At 39.2% G+C, this 18,424-nt stretch overlaps 1 protein-coding gene across 2 annotated transcripts in view; it reads right to left on the bottom strand.

The window, feature by feature from the left end:
• Positions 1–18,424, bottom strand: part of PHAF1 (phagosome assembly factor 1) — a 34,465-nt gene that overhangs the window by 2,667 nt on the left and 13,374 nt on the right. For both annotated transcript variants that reach the window (XR_009724009.1, XM_061344089.1), the window contains 10 exons: positions 15,025–15,119; positions 12,219–12,316; positions 10,467–10,579; positions 8,365–8,498; positions 7,665–7,748; positions 6,902–6,984; positions 6,074–6,117; positions 3,598–3,641; positions 2,193–2,251; positions 422–494 (listed from right to left, as the gene is read on the bottom strand). Coding sequence is in view for 1 of the 2 variants with exons in the window: in XM_061344089.1 (XP_061200073.1) it covers positions 422–494; positions 2,193–2,251; positions 3,598–3,641; positions 6,074–6,117; positions 6,902–6,984; positions 7,665–7,748; positions 8,365–8,498; positions 10,467–10,579; positions 12,219–12,316; positions 15,025–15,119 (827 nt within the window). In the remaining variant the exon portion in view is untranslated. The remainder of the gene's footprint in view (positions 1–421; positions 495–2,192; positions 2,252–3,597; positions 3,642–6,073; positions 6,118–6,901; positions 6,985–7,664; positions 7,749–8,364; positions 8,499–10,466; positions 10,580–12,218; positions 12,317–15,024; positions 15,120–18,424) is intronic.

Genomic DNA, 18,424 nt, shown 5'->3' with positions numbered 1-18,424 from the left:
ATAATGATAAGGGAAATAACAAGGGAAGAAAGGGAAGAGATACAACTGCTCATCACATGCCAACCGATACCCAGCCCAACCTGAGCAGTGATCTAGCCCTTCTGGATAACTGCCCTCAATTTATATAGTGGGCATGACGTGCTGTGGTACGGAACACCCCTTTGGCTAGTTTGGGTCAGGTGTCCTGTCTCTGCTTCCTCCCAGCTTCCCCTCCTCCCTGGCACAGCATGAGACTCAGAAAGTCCTTGGTCAGAGTAAACATTACTGAGCAACAACTGAAAACATCGGTGTTATCAGCGCTGTTCCCAGGCTAAAAGTCAAAAACCACAGCACTGCACCAGCTACTAAGAAGGAGAAAAATGACTGCTACTGCTGAACCCAGGACAACTGCTTAAGCAAATATGAAAGATTTTCTCCTAACCTCAAAGATCATTCGTTGCAGTCCAAAGCAAAAAGTTGACCCAAATGGATTAGTGTTGTTCGGAGATGATGACCTGAACAGAAAAGGGGGGGAGGGGGAAATACAAAGGTGGATGTATGAGGATCAGGTACTCTTTAGGGACGAATAACCACTCAGTGATACAACATAAATTACAGCGTCTTTATCACGGCTTTTATCAAAAGAAAATAAATCCACATTACACAACACCACTGCTGGACTCCCAAATGAGCCAGTGGATACCTCTGCTTCATGTCACAGAGCCAAAAGTAATTGTCATGGCTTAAACCCAGCCAGACAGCTTGTTCACTCACTCTCCCCCCTTCTTACCTTCCCCCTCCTCCTGGAGGGACAGAGAGGAGAATCAAAAAGAATGCAATTCCCATGGGTTGAGATAAGAACAGTTTAGTAACTAAGGTATCACACAAACCACTAACATCAAGAAGTTACTAACGACCTCTACAGGAAAACTCTCATTTAACTTGAACAGGAAGAACCCTGAAAATAAACAGGTCCTTAGGAAGAGAGAAGCACCATGTAACTTACTATAAGTTATTTTTGTCCTTTGCCACTCTTAAATCTGCTTTGCCTTAGCCTTTACCGTATGTACTCCCTATATGCTGTCTACTAATCCACTGGTTTTATCATGTCAAATTACCCTGTAAGATGCTGAAATATAATAATGCAAACTTTATTAAACAGTGTTTTTCATGATTAATGCATCACTTCATTTATTTCTGATACTTCTTCACACACACACACACACAGACACACACACACACACACATATATATATATGACAATGGCAGACTCCTGCTGACTGCAATGGATTTTAGATTATAGCCAAAAGAGCCCCGTGGGAAATATTTATCCTTTGGCCTTTTGTAACTGGCCAGTTCCTCAGATTGCATGTCTGAGACAGCTGAGATGTGCTCAGTAAAGCAAACTGACTGAACTACTTTCTACACCACAGATGAAAAACAGAAAGGCTCTAGGTAATCACTATTTCACCTTAGCTGTACTTCACGTGGCTTCTGCTTTAATGATCTCACTGGATAAAACAGGAATAAAGGAGCACAAAGGGCACAATGATTTAGGAGGAAAAAAGAGGGAAATAAAACCCCAAACCTCAAAATCATATGAAAGCCTTTTGAAAATACCTTGTTTGGTGTCTCTGAAGTTGCTGCAGTATTTTCACAGTACCCATGACTTACACTTGTCCCAAGATAAATCATAGTTTCATATCATAGAAAGGTAACTACAAACAGATAACGCCTATTTAACCAAAGACCCAGCTCACTCTCTGTAGAAACACAGGAAGTGTAGGGACTATTCCATCTTCAGTCAGACCAAAAGACCTGTAGAACAGCCATGTATGTTCATAAAAGCAAAGCTTCTTCAGACAGACTGCTCTCATATATACTACACACTGCTGCAGGATGTCACATTGTTGAAACACATGTGATTAGTGTAAAAAAAATAAATAATCTATTTGTTACACAAGAAGAAAGAGACTATATGCTGCTTAGCTCTTCTCTGGATTTTACAGTTCAAGGAATGTTGGAAATGTTTTCATTCTGCATGTCACTATTTTCAGTGTGAATAGCTATCTATTCTTGTTAGCAGCCAAAAAAAAAGAAACTTTTAACAGCAAATCAGCGCAAACTAACTAGTGCAATAAACACTATTCTTCTGCCTAAACTCATCCTCTGTTACAAGCTCAACCCCTGCCAAGCAAAATAGAGATCTTTACCTGTGAAGTACCACTGGCTTCTCTACAGGGTGCCCCAGAAGATCCTGAATACTGTCCCACTGTAAATACATGAAAGACTTTGTGTTAAAACGAGGCACATGAACTCTTCTGCTCCAGGGAAAGTGTCATACATGCTTTTCCATGGCATGCTCATTTGCCAAATAACACAGAGGTTTTATTTACACATGTATTTTGCGACTGGAGCCACACTCACTAGTGGAAACTATCCACTACTAAGTAGGGCTAGGAAATCCTCTCAGGGTTTATTCTTGTTTTTGTCTCCAAAGAGCTTTAAATTAGAATAATTAATTAAAAAAAATAATCTATGTGTCTTATGGGTAAAATACAGCTGTAAAGTCTTGTAGCATTTCAGGGATACCTCAGAGAGCAAAGCAGCTGTGGGAAACTTCAAGAAAATATCCTCTTACATACTTTTGCAGAGGGAAAAATATGATCACTGCTACATCTTCCAAACATCATCCTTTGATTTAAGTGACAAGTTTGGAAAAGAAGAGGAAGGCTGCACTATTTAATGTGCAGTTTTCATGACTCTAATCAGACTTAAAAAGCTGCAGTTCCACACACAGGACTGAAGTAAGTCAAAGCACTAAAGGGTGTAAGCTATTCAAATTGAAAACTAAAAATGGCAGCTTCCAGGTTGCTGACTCCAATTTTTTCTTCCCAGTATGGGGCCCAAAATTCCCTAAGAAAACCCTTCAGTTTGGTGCCCCAGAAGCCAGGAAAGCAGCACTGACCCTGGCTGAATGTTAACTCTAGAGACTCTGCCTAACACAGTTTTTGAGAATTTCTTCTATTTGACACAGCTCTCAAAGATGCAGCAGCAACTGCCAAGTGGTGATGTTAATTTAGGTGGTAAAGCTAACAGTTTTCAAGGATTCCACTGTCATCAGGAGATGTCACACCTGCAGTGACATTTCTGTAATGCCTGCTACTGCCTGAGAAATATCCCATTATTGGCACCCTTCAGAAAAAAGTGGAAGGGCACTGGACTATCTTGTTAAATAATACATGTCTTCAGGAACTACATTAAATAGAAAAGCTCTGTAAAAATTCTGTTTAGAAATATCTTTTCCAGTCAACATTTAGCCAGCATTTCTACTGCCTTCCCATATGATTTATTTTACTGTTTTATTTATACCTACAGCTAGCTTACAATGCAAAGCATCCAACAATGCAGTTGTTCAGTTTACCTGAAGTATCCTATTACAAATGCCTTCAATCCTTAACAAAATGTTTAAACTACAAAACATACATTAACTTTTGGCCTTCAACTTTTCTATTTTAAAATATAATACAACTGTTACTATTTCTTTGAAGTGCATTTTAAATTTAGCATAGAGCATGTAGATCATTTAAGAAGGAAGGCAGTTCTGCAGAAACTTACCTTGCTGTATGTTGTACATATTTCTGTCTGCGAATCAGCACTGTCTACGAAAGAAAAACAAAAAAAAACCTCTTTATAGTTCGTGTTCAACCAGTCTCATGTATAATCCTTTATTTTGGGATATTAGTTCAGATAGCAGAAGACATACAAGCATCAGATCAGTTCATATAATGAAATTAACCAGCATTTACTAGCAATCACAACTGACAACAACATTGATTAAATACTGGTTAAGGTGATTATACAACCTGCCTATTTATAAGCAAGCTCCAAATTCTAACACTTTATATGTTTAAGCTGTAATCTTACATAGAAGAATGCCATCGTAAAAAAAAACGTCATAGAATGGTTTGGGTTGGAAGGGACCTTAAAGCTCAACCAGTTCCAACCCACCACCACAGGCAGGGACACCTTCCTCTAGAGCAGGTTGCTCCAAGCCCATGTGTCCAACCTGGCCTTTAACACTGCCAGGGATGGAGCAGCTATAGCTTCTCTGGGCAACCTGTGCCAATGTCTCACCAACACCACAGGGAAGAACTTCTTCCTAAGATCTCATCTCAGTGTCCCCTCTGTCAGGTTAAAGCCATTCCCCCTTGTCCTGTCCCTACAGGCCCTTGTCCAAAGCCCCTCTCCAGCTTTCTTGTAGCCCTTTTAGGAACTGGAAGCTGCTCTAGGTTCTCCCCGGAGCCTTCTGTTCTCCAAGCTGGGCAAGCCCAGCTCTCTCAGCCTGTCTCCAGAGGAGAAGGGCTCCAGCCCTTGCAGCATCTCCATGGCATCCTCTGGATTTGTTCCAACAGCTCCACATCCCTCTTGTGTTGCTGCCTCAGAGCTGGACGCAGGACTGCAGGGGGGTCTCCCCAGAGAGGGAGCAATCCCCCCCCTTGACCCTCTGATTATGCTCTGGGGGTGCAGCCCAGCATGCAGGGGGATTCTGGGCTCAAGTGCACACTGAAGCTGGGTCATGGGGAGCTTCTTATCACCCAACACGCCCAAGTCCTCCTCCTCAGGGCTGCTCTCAACCCATTCTCTCCCTAGCCTATCATAGTGCAGAGAAATACAGTGCAAAAAAATAGAAAGGAGTGCTTGGGACTGAAAACTACATCTTTTTGTACTAAGTTAACATGCCCAGCACAGCCATTTATCAAGACCAAACACTCCACTGCATTTGGAATGGAAGCCGGCTAAAATTGACAGCTGGGGACTCAGGTGCTGGCAGGCCTGGAATCAGCAAAACCACCATTCTTTCAAAAACTCTTGCTGAACTACACAGCAGGGAGTTAATAAAGCTGCATCAGGCACTCCCACCACATGTAATAAAATGGGTTCTTCTGTTTATAACCTGTTACATGTCCTGAACATAAGGTTGAGACCAGAAAGGTGAGTTAAAAAAAAAAAAAAAAAGGAAAAAAACAAACCACCAAACTGAACCCAACCCCAAACCAGACACATTTAGAAGAGATTCATGGTATTACTTTAGGTGAATTTAAAAAAGGTAGAAATTAATGCCTTTGAAGTGCTGCACAGTGACCTAAGGGAAAATAATGTCAAAAGCCAGAACTTTCATGTTTATTCTCTTGGCTGAAGTACAAATCAACTTACACATAACCTTGTATATACAGACATTGTTTTTCCAGGTTTCTTCCCTCTACATGCTCAAATTGCTATTGACAGCCACAGGAATAGCGCACTTTACACAGGGAAGCGCTTTCAGTGAACACCAGTCAGAATGAGAAAACCATCCCTGGCCAAAACTTACCCAGCATCCAGTATTCCCTGGATAATCAAAATACTCACTTTCCCAGTACACCTGCTAATTCTTACAAGGAAAGAAGTCTACCTTGATCACTACAATCTTCAAACAAGGTTCCTCATGCTTTGTTCAGACCACTTAAGTGCAGACAGCTGTACACATCTTACTATCTTGCGGAATCAACACTACTGTTATATATGCACTTTTTTAAGTAGAGATTTTCAAGTGAACACATACTCTGTCTATAGCACACAGGGCCAGCATATTCTGGATGTTTGTCCTCATTCCCAGCTAAACCAGTTTATATTCACTATCATGAATAAGCCTTTTAAGAGCAAGCTCAGCATTAGGAAGTTCACCTCTGGATTCGACAGACCAGCTCAGATTAACACTGCCTTACAGATTCTGAGCCTCCAAGTACAAGGTAAGTGATTTTAGCAGAGTGGCAGCATTACAGAAAGATAGCAATGTTGCAGCTAAATATTCGGATAATCCAAGTGAATAAACAAGGTGCTGTAAGTAAAAATCAGAGAAATGCTAATCTGAAGTATCTTTTTCACTTAAATATAAACCTAACCTTAAAATTTCTCCTCAGTCTCGATGACTTGCACTGTTAGCATCCTCTGATAATGAAGCATGCATTAGAAACGAAAACTGATCATACCTCCCCTTTGAGCAAACTGTGGCACATGCCCCCTGAAACAGCACAACAGATGAACTACTCACCTCGCTTAATGACTAGTGGAATCTTGAATTCACAGCGATGGTAACTAGAAAGTGCAAATTGTCAAGCTATTAGAAACCAGAAAAACCAACATAAACTGCACAGCACAGACATGGAGCTCTTAACCAGTTTAATGCACAAAAGTCACAAGAAGAATAAAATTAAAAAGAGTGTCTCAATGCTAAAAATTCTCATTTCTATTTTTTATACCAAAAAAGGCACCAGCCTGGGAACATCCTAACAATTTTCTAAAGGACACAAAAGATCCTTCAGCACAAATTACTTTGCTTTTAGGCAGAATGGATAGAGAAATACTCAGCTTAGAAACAGTACTATATATTTCTGTAACTAACTGCTTAAATCAGAGAGACAATAATTTGTTTTTCTTTAACTCATATTCCTCCTCTGAAGAGTTTACATATAAGAAGTACTGAAAATATGTTCTCAAGCATGAGATAAATTTAATTTTTTTTACATTACTAACTGAAATAATGTCAGGAAAAAAACAGCAGCTTACCTACCAGTAAATGGACACTCTTCCTCACTCAAAGTTTGCCTCTAGCAAGACAGTTTGCATGTTACACCTGAACCAAGAACTACCCTACCTCATTTACTGCTTTGAGACACATTTGAGAATATAAAGGCATTTAAAAGTAAAAATAAAATCTAAAATAAAATAAAAAGTGCTAACAATGGCTGGAACCTCCAACAGTTACGAGATACACCAAGGACACTTGGGAAAAATACTGCAATTCTATAAAGGGAACATAAAATTTCTTTTTTGGGTGTTTAAAAAAATACTCTTTAAGAGATCAATTCTTTACACTCACATGTTAAAGTTGTAATGACCAGGATAATTTGTATGCAAGACAAATTTCTTCACTTTGTGAGTGTTTGCATCAAAGAGAATATCCTGTTGAAGAATAAACAAACATACATGAAACAATGTGGACAGAGGAAAGTGGCTTTTCCCAAACAAGCCTGAGATTAGTTACCATTGTACCTGCATGCAGTGGTATGTATCTATCTTACCAGAACTGAATGCACTATGAAAAGTAGTATTTGAAAACAAGACTATTGGTAAATTCAAATAAATATACATCTCCTCCAGCACTCAATTACAACTGCAGTTTCATTTGCTAATGTTGGCAAATTTCCTAGGGAGGTCTTGCTCTGCACATTCTTCAGGGTAACATGGACTAAAGCAAAACCTAAGGTCATGAAGGTTGAACTGCATCCACAGCTTGGCTAACGTCCACATGGGTGTTCTGGACTACCTATTCTCAGTTCCACAGGACAGAGGCAAGTGTTTCAGAAGCAACTAATGTATCTATGTATTAGGTATGGCAGAGGGCGAAAACCTAACAGAATACAAAAGGCAAACAAAGAGACCTCCATCCACTAGTGAAGATGAGAAAACATTACTGTTTGAATTTGCAAGTGCTAGAGAAAAGGCAATGTTATTTTTCATATGCAGAGATTTCTAAGGCAGCAATCAAGAGATTGCAGTCTCTCATTTCCCACAGCCTTTAGCCTTCTGAAAAGATTGCCATGTAACTAAATCAAAACTTTATAGGGAAGCTTCCCACTCACCAGTCCAAGTGTGAAATAATTGAAGAAGTAGTCATTGCACTTTGATGGGACCTGCTTATGGGGCGAGGGTGAATGGATTTTCATCTGCAAGAAACACCATTTTCAGATGTATTTAATACCTCTCATATATACTTAATAGCTCTTACAAAGGTATAAACAACATTAACAACATCCCTACAGTCAAACAAAATGCCACAATCTCATTTGAAGCCCTTATTCTAATACATAAGATATTTTGCTTCAAGAGACATCATGAGCTGCTTGCAGTGGCACAATGACACAAGCTTTTCTCTATCTGAAGTAAAAGAGTTATTCAACATATAACACATATATAATGTATCAACATTAGGAAAGGATAAATTATATGATGAAGCTGTTATATAAAACAATTAAAAAATTAAACAGTATACACTTGCTAAGGTTCGAATAGATTCAAAAGTGCTCCAATTTAATTTTTTTTGGGGGGGAGGTTTGGTTGGGGTTTGTTTTTTAAACAGATTTGCATTAAATTAGCCTTAGAAGGCTTTTAAATAAACAAGTTATATAACTGTTCATCCTTTTCTATCATATGTCAAGTGAAGCACTCATTTGTACTGCATGGCAGTTTAATTTCACTGGCCTTGCAAAACACAGGCCCTGCAATTAACCTGAGAAATGGCTGAACAGAGACAAAGTCCTGCATCTGAATGACTCCCCTCACCTTATCTTCAGACTTGTAGAAGACTTTGTGGGGAGACCCCAAGGTGCTCAGCACGTCCTGGCACGAATCACCGAAGTACACACAACGCTCAAATACCCGCATCTTTGCATCGGCTAAAACACCTGGGCCACAGCCTGAGGAATGAAAAAAACTCAAAATTCATCCTTCCTGATCAGAAAATCAGCAGCAAGTCAATTCCAAAATTTCAGCATTCCTCTATTTACAAGCCAAACAGCTGCATTCTTCAGAAACAGTGCCAAGCTACATTTAACCCTTCATTTTTCATCAGGTTAAACATTTCTTATCAAAATGATGTCTTGACTGTTGGACAAATCCCCATCTTAAGCTTCAGCAGTGCTACCTTCCCTTCCTTGCCATTCACATGAACTTCACCCTTTTTCCTAGCCCATCTCAATTTGATCAGCTGGTTATTACCAGAGAGTTCCAGGAATTACTTCTATCCCTAAAATACTCTATTTCAGCAGCTAAAGGTCTATCTTCAGCTAAAAAAGTAAAGCCTATGAAGTGAAATTCCTCATCCATATTAACTGTATTGGAAAACATACATCCTTTACTCAGGATCCCCATAGCTTATTGAATCAATTGCAAGTATGTTACTATGCAAACAATGTTGAAAAGGGATCTTACTGAGTAGCCATTACACAGATTAATTCCTGAATTATCTTACCAGAAATGGAAGCACCTTACAGTTTGTAATCCCATTTGCTTTCAAGAATGCAGCATCTTACATTTATGGGAATACATGTACAGGTATGCAGCAGTTACTGCAAAATATAGGATAGGGTCTAAACACGCACTTAACTTTTCACACTATGCACTATTTATGTAGCTAGTTATCCAATAAAATAAATCAGAAAAATCCAATTAAGTCATCCTTGATTTCCTTCAGAAGAGATGCTAAAAATTAATAGACTTGCAGGGAAACTTGTGCTTGAACAGGCACGTAACACTTTAAGAAAGAGTTTCTGCAACTTCAGCAAGACGTGTCCAGACTACCCCTCTGCAAGCTTTAGTCTGAACATTAGTGATGTATTTTAGTGGTTATTTTACTGGCATTTCCTTTGAGCTGCATATGTATTAACTGAACTTGACACTCTATCTTAGAAATGTCCAATTTCTCAAAATAATTTATATTAATATGATGTTATAGCTAACTCCTCCCCTAGTACACGAGGATATATGTTCCCTGTCCTAGGCAGCTCTCCATTATCTTCCTCTGTAAAGACAGAAGCAAAGTAACATGAAAGCATCTGCTCCCTTGTAATTCATATTCTTTTATCTTTAATTAAATCTTCTCCTTTTTAACTTTTGCACATTGCAAAAATATCCCAAGTGTTTCCTTAATATACATACAGCTATAGCCAGAACAGGTCAAAAGCTGAGCCTCCTAATGAACATTAGTAAAGACACCTCATTTTTTTCTTAAAAACATTGTCAAATCTCAAGCTCTGGTAACTGAACATGACCCCCTTGAGGTCATTATATCTTTGCCTAACTTCTGAGCACCCCCCACCTCTGAAAGCACACACAAGGAGAAGGCGCTCATCAGCTTTTGTCACTTCCACTGCTGTCTCTCACAGCAAATGAAAACAGGATTGAAAGTGCAGTCTAGGGCTGCAGCCTCTTCTTGGTATTTTTAAAAGCCTTCCAGAATTAATCACAAAAAATAACAACATCACGCAGCTCACTGGGACCTCAGAAAATGCACATGTACCTAAGGTTTGTTGATTTCTCATGTTTTTTACAGTAGCGTGATTGCATCTGTTTTATTCTACACATACACGTGGAGACAAATTCCTTTTCTGCAAAAAGACTCTAAGGACTTGGAACTATTGAGGGCAGGGCTCTACGGTCCTTTGTGATTTCTCCAGGGCCAGGGAAACGTAGCAGCAGGCAGATTCACCTTCACAGGAGTTTTACTGAGTTTTGTTTCACTAGTTCACAATGTTTTGTTTCAATATATCAAAATAAGGTACAAAGAACACTTTGAAATCACTTGTAAAATCATCACAATTTATACAAGTTTAGCCCTCTTTTCCTGAGAAAAGCAACCAATTCCATGTTCTGAGTGTAACCAATACCTGCAGTGAGGAGGCGAAGCCGTAAACCTGAGGGTCCAGTTCCATCTCTCAGAACATCAACGTTCTCAGCATACACGTTACCAAGGAAACAGCTGAGAGGCATCAAGGGAGCCCTGAAAGCAATCATATAAAATGTGCATAGGATTTGCTTAATCTTCAAATTTCCTACTAACAAGTTGGTATCAGTTCACTGGAACAGAGCACATTAATTTTGACAAAGCTGCATTTACCTCAGGATGAAGATTGAAAATCATATCAAACACAAGGATCAGAAAGTCTGGGGAAAAAGGAAGGGGAACAAGATGCCACTCACATGCAGGACCTTTACTGGTAATGAAACAAACAGCAGGTTTCAAAGATTCTGGGAATTAAAGAAACTGCATCTAGGCCTCCTATGAGGATGTGTCAACTCAGAGTTCTCTTTGGGAAAATGGAAGCTACATAGCTTTTAAGGATACCTACTCCTTGAACTAGGCATATCACTCAAATAGAGCAGAAGAGCCTTCCCTGTGATGTTCTCAGAAGGTACTCAATAGCCCAGAACATGCAACTAGCTTGTGCAGGTACACTACATATAATTGTGCTACCTTATTGGGAAAGTTACACCTTAATTCAATTAAAATAATATATGAGAAATTAGTAACAGCCCCAAGTAAGATATTTTCAATGGAAGGGATTCTTTTTTGTATATTAGTTTGCATATGCCCTACAAGTTATGTGAATTTCTCTTCTCTGTGAATGACTTGAGGGAAAAGTCAGCTTTTGAGCTCTCATGCACACATATACCTCCGAGCCCCATGTGACAATTAGTGCTCTCACTGAACCCACCATGTTACAGACAGGCAGAGACAACATTATTTTCCCAAAGAGCACTTATATCTAACTAGGAGACAACATCTGCAGAAACAAGGTTCTTTCTCTTTTGAACAGTAGCCCAAGCATGTGTTAATCTACTCCTGGCATTAAAACACAGCTGTCTCTGCAAAAGCTACTACCTTATCAATCTGGGTATTTATAAGCTGAAAGGGAGAATTTACAGAAGTCCTTTCAACTGAATAGGGAATTCCAGGAGCAGCGTTTTTAGAAAGAGCAAAACTTAAAAGATGACAGAATACAACACAATAGAAAACATTAACCACATTAATATATAACTATTCCATTAGTAATAAAGCATGAAATAAGCTTCCTCAGAGCAGTAAATTCAGTCAGGTAACTGCAAAGATATTTAATCTATGGCAGATTATGCATATGGCTTACAACTGAAAATACACATTTCATTATTTCTGTATATCAAAAGAGTTTAAGACCCTTGGTAGGACCCTGCCATGACATAAATAGCGCCAACACACTACAAAATTACTGACTGCCTACATGAAGTTTGATTTGTCTACGGAGAGGCCATTAGCATGCAAATACAACCTAGAGTAAGAATAGCCTCGTACTAGGTTCACTGATTTCCTCCTTTACTTAATGAATTCATTCTCAGGCCAATGAATTACCTATGACAGCAGAGCCAAGATGATTTTATAGCAACATAGATCAATGTTTGATTATAATATTTGAAGATAATGCCTACGGAAATCTGAAAAAGGTTAGTACCTAAAGGCATTCTGCACACTGCCAAATTCATGGAAGACAAAAACTGAACTAAAGAAAGTGTATGACTACATTTAACATTCACAAAACCCTAAATAAATGAGGAAGAAAAAGAGTATTCTAACTGATCAAAATGGCACAACCAGCTGTACCTACTTGGTATCCTGCAGACTGTTTCCACTGTAGATGTACATGCGTTTCACAGTCGCACCATGTGGAATTTGCAGAGAGGCCAGACCATGGGCAAAGTTAGGCTGTGGACATACAAAAACATTCTTGTTACGTGACACAGTAGACACTTGAGTTCAAAGTTATTAATTGTATTATAAATACAGCATATGCTTAGCAATTCAGATAAGTCTCTAGCCAAAGAACAAGGGGGAAAAACAACAACAAAACCCCTTCTCAGTGGTGTTCCTTCACATTACACCACTCTTGGGTTCTGCCGCTGGGGTGGAATGCTCACTGTATCCACCAAAAGATGGCACTAGTCTAACAATCAGCCATGGCATGCAGCCTGAATTCAAGTTTGCTTGTTCTCTTCACTGGCTATAGAGGTATTTGCACTGATACACTGTATTTAAGTTCTCAGAAATTGGCTGTCTTAGAGGTAAAACTTTTTTGTCTCCCACTGCATTAATTTTAGCCTTTTAACATCTCTGCTGATTTGTAAAATGCCTTTATTTGATGAACAAAGGCTCATTCATTAAATAGATTTTCTGCTCTCCTTACCACCACATTCTTACATGTACTGTTTTGATGGTGATATTCAGGGCTTTCATTAAATCAAAAGTTTGCTGAGGAAATCAGATCTATTCTTCTAGTGTATTTAGAACTTATTTCCTTCAACTCTGAAGATGACAGGACCTTCTTCAAGACCATCAACATACTTCGCTGGCACAGGACAGAAAATAAAGTAACTTCTGTCACACACTGAACAAAACCAAAACGCACAATATTCAAACTATTATCCTGGTCTACTTTAGCAGGAGATCACAAAGTAAACACAAAATGTTATTCTTAGAAAATGAAAAAAAAAATCCAAAAAAACAAACCCAGAGCAATGATTTTCACTGCCTTAGGTATTTGGAAAGGAATCTGCACTACTTTGCAAACCTAGACATGCCCTGATTTCAGTACTCTTTCTGAACCTGCCCACAGCATGAAAAACTCAAACACAGCTTTCTAAGGTGGTCAGGCTTAAGATTATATGTTAACATACTTACATCTTAGTAACAGAGAAATCTTCCCTAGAGCCATGGAAGCACCTGAGCCATATGAGCCTTATTTCTTAACAGAGACAGTGTGAGCAGGCATTCGTGTTCTTACCTGCAGTTTACCAGCTACGTAAATAGCCCAGAGTTTTCTTCAGAGCTTTTTCATTTCCATAAGCAGAGGTTACACTGCTTTGCTAATGAGTTTAGAATTCCTGTACAGTCCTCTCTGAACTTGCAAGATTCTGACATCTTCAAATTTCATTTCACATTTCAATCTTTCCTACTGTGCCTCCCTGAAAGGCTTCACAAATAGCCGTTTTCCCTGTGGACTGTTTCATGCTACTCTTTTCTAAGCTATCCTTTTTCTACCTATTTATAATCCTGGGGACAACTTTGCCTTTCACGCTGTGCAAACATTTTACTAACCCCATTTGATCAACTGGATGAAAGACTTGAAAAGGCAGGAGTATTTTCTCCTCAAGAACTGTATCATTCCCAAGAACCACACTATTTTCCTCTCAAGGCTTATTCACACCAAGCATTCCGTAACTATCCCTGTTTTGTCAGATAACTGAGCCATACACCAAAACAAGACATGCAGACGCACTGGCCAGAACTGATTCTAGCAGTTTTATTTTAACACCTTTCAGTTTTCGGACAGTCCTGCAATAAGCACAGAGTTGGACTGCAGGATCCTTATGGGCACCTTGCAATCTGATATACTTTATAATCTTTCCAGATCTTTGGTATAGCAATTGACTTTCTTAGCAGCTCAGCTATTTATTTACAAATGCCTTGGGAACTCTTCACGAAAGGCAACTACTCTTTGATGGGACATTCTTTGTTTGACTTACTAGGTTTCTATTTACTTTCCAAAAGTCCTGAAAACAGCTGACCTTCACAACTGCTAAATAATAACTTCCCCTGGTTACCTACTTCCTGCTCTCTCACGGATCGACACACAACTACTGAAGTACCAGGCTGTAATATGAAACATGTCATCATGTTGGTCGATTTCTCCCACTTTGTTTTGGCTCTTTATATGTACCTTTTTATTTTAATGCCATACAACATGTATTCGCTTTAACTCGTAAGACTAGGTAATACAACTGAGAGCCTTTCCATCCTCACACACAAGTGATACATACATTTTTGTTAGCATAGGTGAAAATCACAAAACCTCATCTTGTTTCCACTACAGTGATTTCCAAAGATCTCACAGAACACAACAATATGTTCAATTATTAGGTAACTCATTTGAACATCTGGTGAATATGCAAACAAGCACTACAAATAAAGCTCATTCATCTGGCTTTCTAAAACCACTCATGCTGAAGGACACTTAAGATGAAAATGTATTTTATGAAGTCTACCCTAGATCAGTTACATAACCACTTTGATGAGATTTAAAAATATCTGATAAAAGAACAGCCTTCCAGTTGATTGCTTAATATTTATGTATTTGCACAGACAGCACTCTCATTTTTAGCAGACTCCTTTCAGCAACAGAACTGCTAGTCCCAGTTCATGATGCAAGCAAACCCTCTAAGCATATGCCTTCTGCTAAAAGGAAGAAAAACTTTAACTTCAAAATGACTGCATAAGAATAAGAGCACAACTGAGGAGTTAAAATTCCTTCCAAATCACTGGTTTCTTCTGCTTGCAGGCGAGACATGTAGCAGGTATTACTTTGCAAGTACCATAGAGGCAAAAAGACTATCCATTAACTAAGAAAGATTGCTGACCTCGTACTTCGGAGTTTCAGTCCAGGAGTCCAACTGAAAAGAAAACGAGAGTCCTCTGAAATTGAGGTGAAAGAGCTGCTCAGCTGAATTATACACTAAAAGGGGAAAGAAAGTAAACACAGAGTTACCAAAATGAACTAAGAATTCTCCAGTTCAGATCTAACAGCACTTTCACCACCTCAATGCATTTACTACATCTCAAAATGCAGGAGGAACACAATTACACAGGACAATTAATAGTTTTGCTTTTAATTTCTTGCAGTAGAAACATGGCAGTAAGAGAAACCCTAGATTCATTAGAGTTGGGTAGGCAAGCCTGTAGGCACAAGCCTGTCCCTAATGATACAATTATACAATATGGCACAATCAATTACACCTTAATATTCCTAAAGTAGTTTAAATAGCCACCAAGAAGTGCAAACCAATTCTATTCACTGTTACGTGAAACACTTGGACAATATTAACCCCAAAAGTCTTTTTAAACCAATACATCCAGAGCACTGAAAAATTTCATATTTCATACCACTGAGAAGCACATTCCTAAGAAGGAGCTCACAGGTACCCACCTGCCTCTCTTCCTAGCAGAGACTTGCCTGTGTGTCCCAGTTCAGTTACCTACGTTCCGAAGTAACATGGCACAAAAAGGAAATGCTTCCTATACACCGGTTCTAGACCATTTACAGCAGTAATTAAGCATAGTGTCACCAGAAACAGCAGCTGATAGGTCAGCTTTTACAAAGAGCAGTAATAAACCAGAACACATACAGACCTCCAGTTGTCATCACTTCACAAGACCTCCTGATTTACTGCAATAAACTGCACATCAACTGCAAACAGCAACAGAAGTCATGCCAGTACTTGCCTACCAAGACATGCTGTTTTGTGAGACTGTGAAAAGCTTAAAAACAATCCCAGCAGACTGGGAGCTTGGGAACAGTTTTGGGATTGATGCTCCCAAACTTCAACCTGCATCCAGTAGCCGCGGCAGGGAACGCAATGTTCTTGTAACACACAGAAGCTGGTTCATTTGCAAAACAGTTTGAAAACAGTAGAGGTTGAAGAACAATAAAGAAATGCTCCAACAAGAGAAGCTGCTTTCTTCCACTTTACCACAGGAAATTGAATTAATATTCCCTTTTTCACTTACAATTTTATATTTAAGATAACATAGCATAGAGAGAAAAACGCATATAAATATGTATTTTCCCCCCATCCCAAAGTGCCTTTCAAATGTTCAAATTGAGAGACATGCCACAAAATGTCTAGACAATGCCAGACCACCCAGGATAGAAAAATAATAGTTGAGCAATAAGCATTAAGCTTTCAAAAGTAATCATTTGTGTTTTCTGCAGAATGTGCTGGCTAAGAGCATTTTCCCTGCTTGTCACTCAAAGGAAACCGTGTGGGGAGGGGGAAATGTTTTGATCAGCAGGAAAATTACACAAATCTCATGTGATAAATTATGATGCATCTTTTCCAAAGCCCACAGCCAGCTGGATAAGTGTTTTTTCCCCTAGTCATGCCAAGTGCGATATCTGATTATACAAATCGCACCAGTTCCCATCCCCTGCAAAGTTTGTTGATGCTTAGGCTTAAAGGGCAAGGAATGTTTTTATTCTTAGGAAGTTCTCTCATATCTCCCTCTGGACCGTATGTCACAACCACAGGGCTGAACAAGGTAAGCTTTTTTATTTCATTCATTTAATTTATTGACTTTCTACACAGGTACCCTGCAGACAGAAGCAGAAAGACGGCTGTTTTGCTGCCACACTCTGGGTGAGGGTAAGGGAGAGTTTGCCTTCCAGGCCACCAACACCAGCAAGACTTTTCCAGCACCTCAGGGGAGCCTGGGCAACTTCTGACGTCTCCTGCAGTTACAGATGTAGAAGACAGGACCCCTCCATCCTTGCAAAGCCACTGTGGTAGGAGGGAAGGATGAGTTTTATTTCTACGTTATGACTTCAGCTCAATTCCACAGCCCTTGTCTATGCTGAATGGCACTTCATGAAACAGCCACATCCACGAGGACTCAGAGCAGCATGTGATTTCAGCAAAACCACTGGCAAGAACAAATGCTTCCCAGCAGGAGATCAGGTCAGAGAATCATGGCATGTGGGATCAAATCTTGGTTTTGACAATGCTATTGACCTCCAGAGTGGTCATATTTCAATCACCCCCATGACAAAGACACTACAATGTTTCATACTAACATTAGCCAAAAAATAATGAAGCTGGTTGCGATTTTCCTGATGACTTTTTTAAAAACCACTGATATGGCATACCAAAACTGCTTACTGAAAGTCGGTTTCAGCAGAAAATTGTTGCTAGCTTTTTGAAATACATTTTGAAACTCCCACTGTATCCTGTTCCAGGAAAGCTCTGCTGCAACCACCTTACGGTCAAGTGAAAGACAATATTTGGTTTGAAGTTCTAGTGGAGGTTAACATAGAGATAAACAACAAAAGACTTTAACTTAAAGAGTCTGAATTGGGGTTTTGGAGGAGTATTAGTACAGAGGAGAAAAGGAGTGGTTATGTCATACTCTCATCCATGAAACCTGGCATCTGGTACTTCGGTCACATTAAGAGGAAAGTTTCCCACCTTTCTGTCCTCACCCTAGCTCAAATTTTCATGGGACAGCCATCATCCCTCCCACATGCTGCAAACCACTGTTCTGTGCCTTTTCTGTTTCAGAAACCTCAAAGAAAAGAAAGTTACCAAAACTTGCATTCCATGATATTATGACAGGCAGCTTAAAACAGAGCATTTACTTCTGCTAAGTTGGCTGCTAATGGAAGATACTGAACTTCCAATGAGAAAACCAAATAAGCAAATGCACTAATGTAATGATAACAGAGGCAACATTTTAATATATTTTTGTATCTACATGCCACTGGATGAAAAGATGTTACGAAAACCTACCATCAGATGCAGTAAGTGTACACGTTTTCTTAATTGAATATGACAGGCACACAAGATTGGGCAAACCAAGCATGAGGACATGTGGTGCCGATCTATATTTTAAGTGCTTATACGCAATTTTATGTGGTAATAAACCACGCTCTTCCTACCATAAGCAATGCTTACAGCTGAGTAGGTCTTTTTACCATTCACAATATCACAATTTTGCAAGCACTTAACCTCTAAATATTTGCAAATAAACCATCATCACTTATAAACTGTCAAGGATATGCAACCACTTTCACCATTTCTAAGTACTACATCCTTTCTTGTACAGACTAGTTCCATAACAGATCTAGCTACAGACCTCAGAGTTTCTGACTAAGAGGAAATGACTGAAGTTTAAAAATGCCAAGTCTGGTCCTTGGAATATTATGACTAGAAAACATCCAAGCTTCATTAATCTCCAGCTGATATTCATCTACTACAGCAGGCTTTT

This window comes from Neopsephotus bourkii, unplaced genomic scaffold (assembly GCF_033783945.1).
Source record: "Neopsephotus bourkii isolate Nb327-2 ecotype Australia unplaced genomic scaffold, CSIRO-AGI_Nbou_v1 NB_1863, whole genome shotgun sequence".
NCBI classification, from domain to species: domain Eukaryota; kingdom Metazoa; phylum Chordata; class Aves; order Psittaciformes; family Psittacidae; genus Neopsephotus; species Neopsephotus bourkii.
This window is presented reverse-complemented; position numbering and strand designations above follow the sequence as displayed.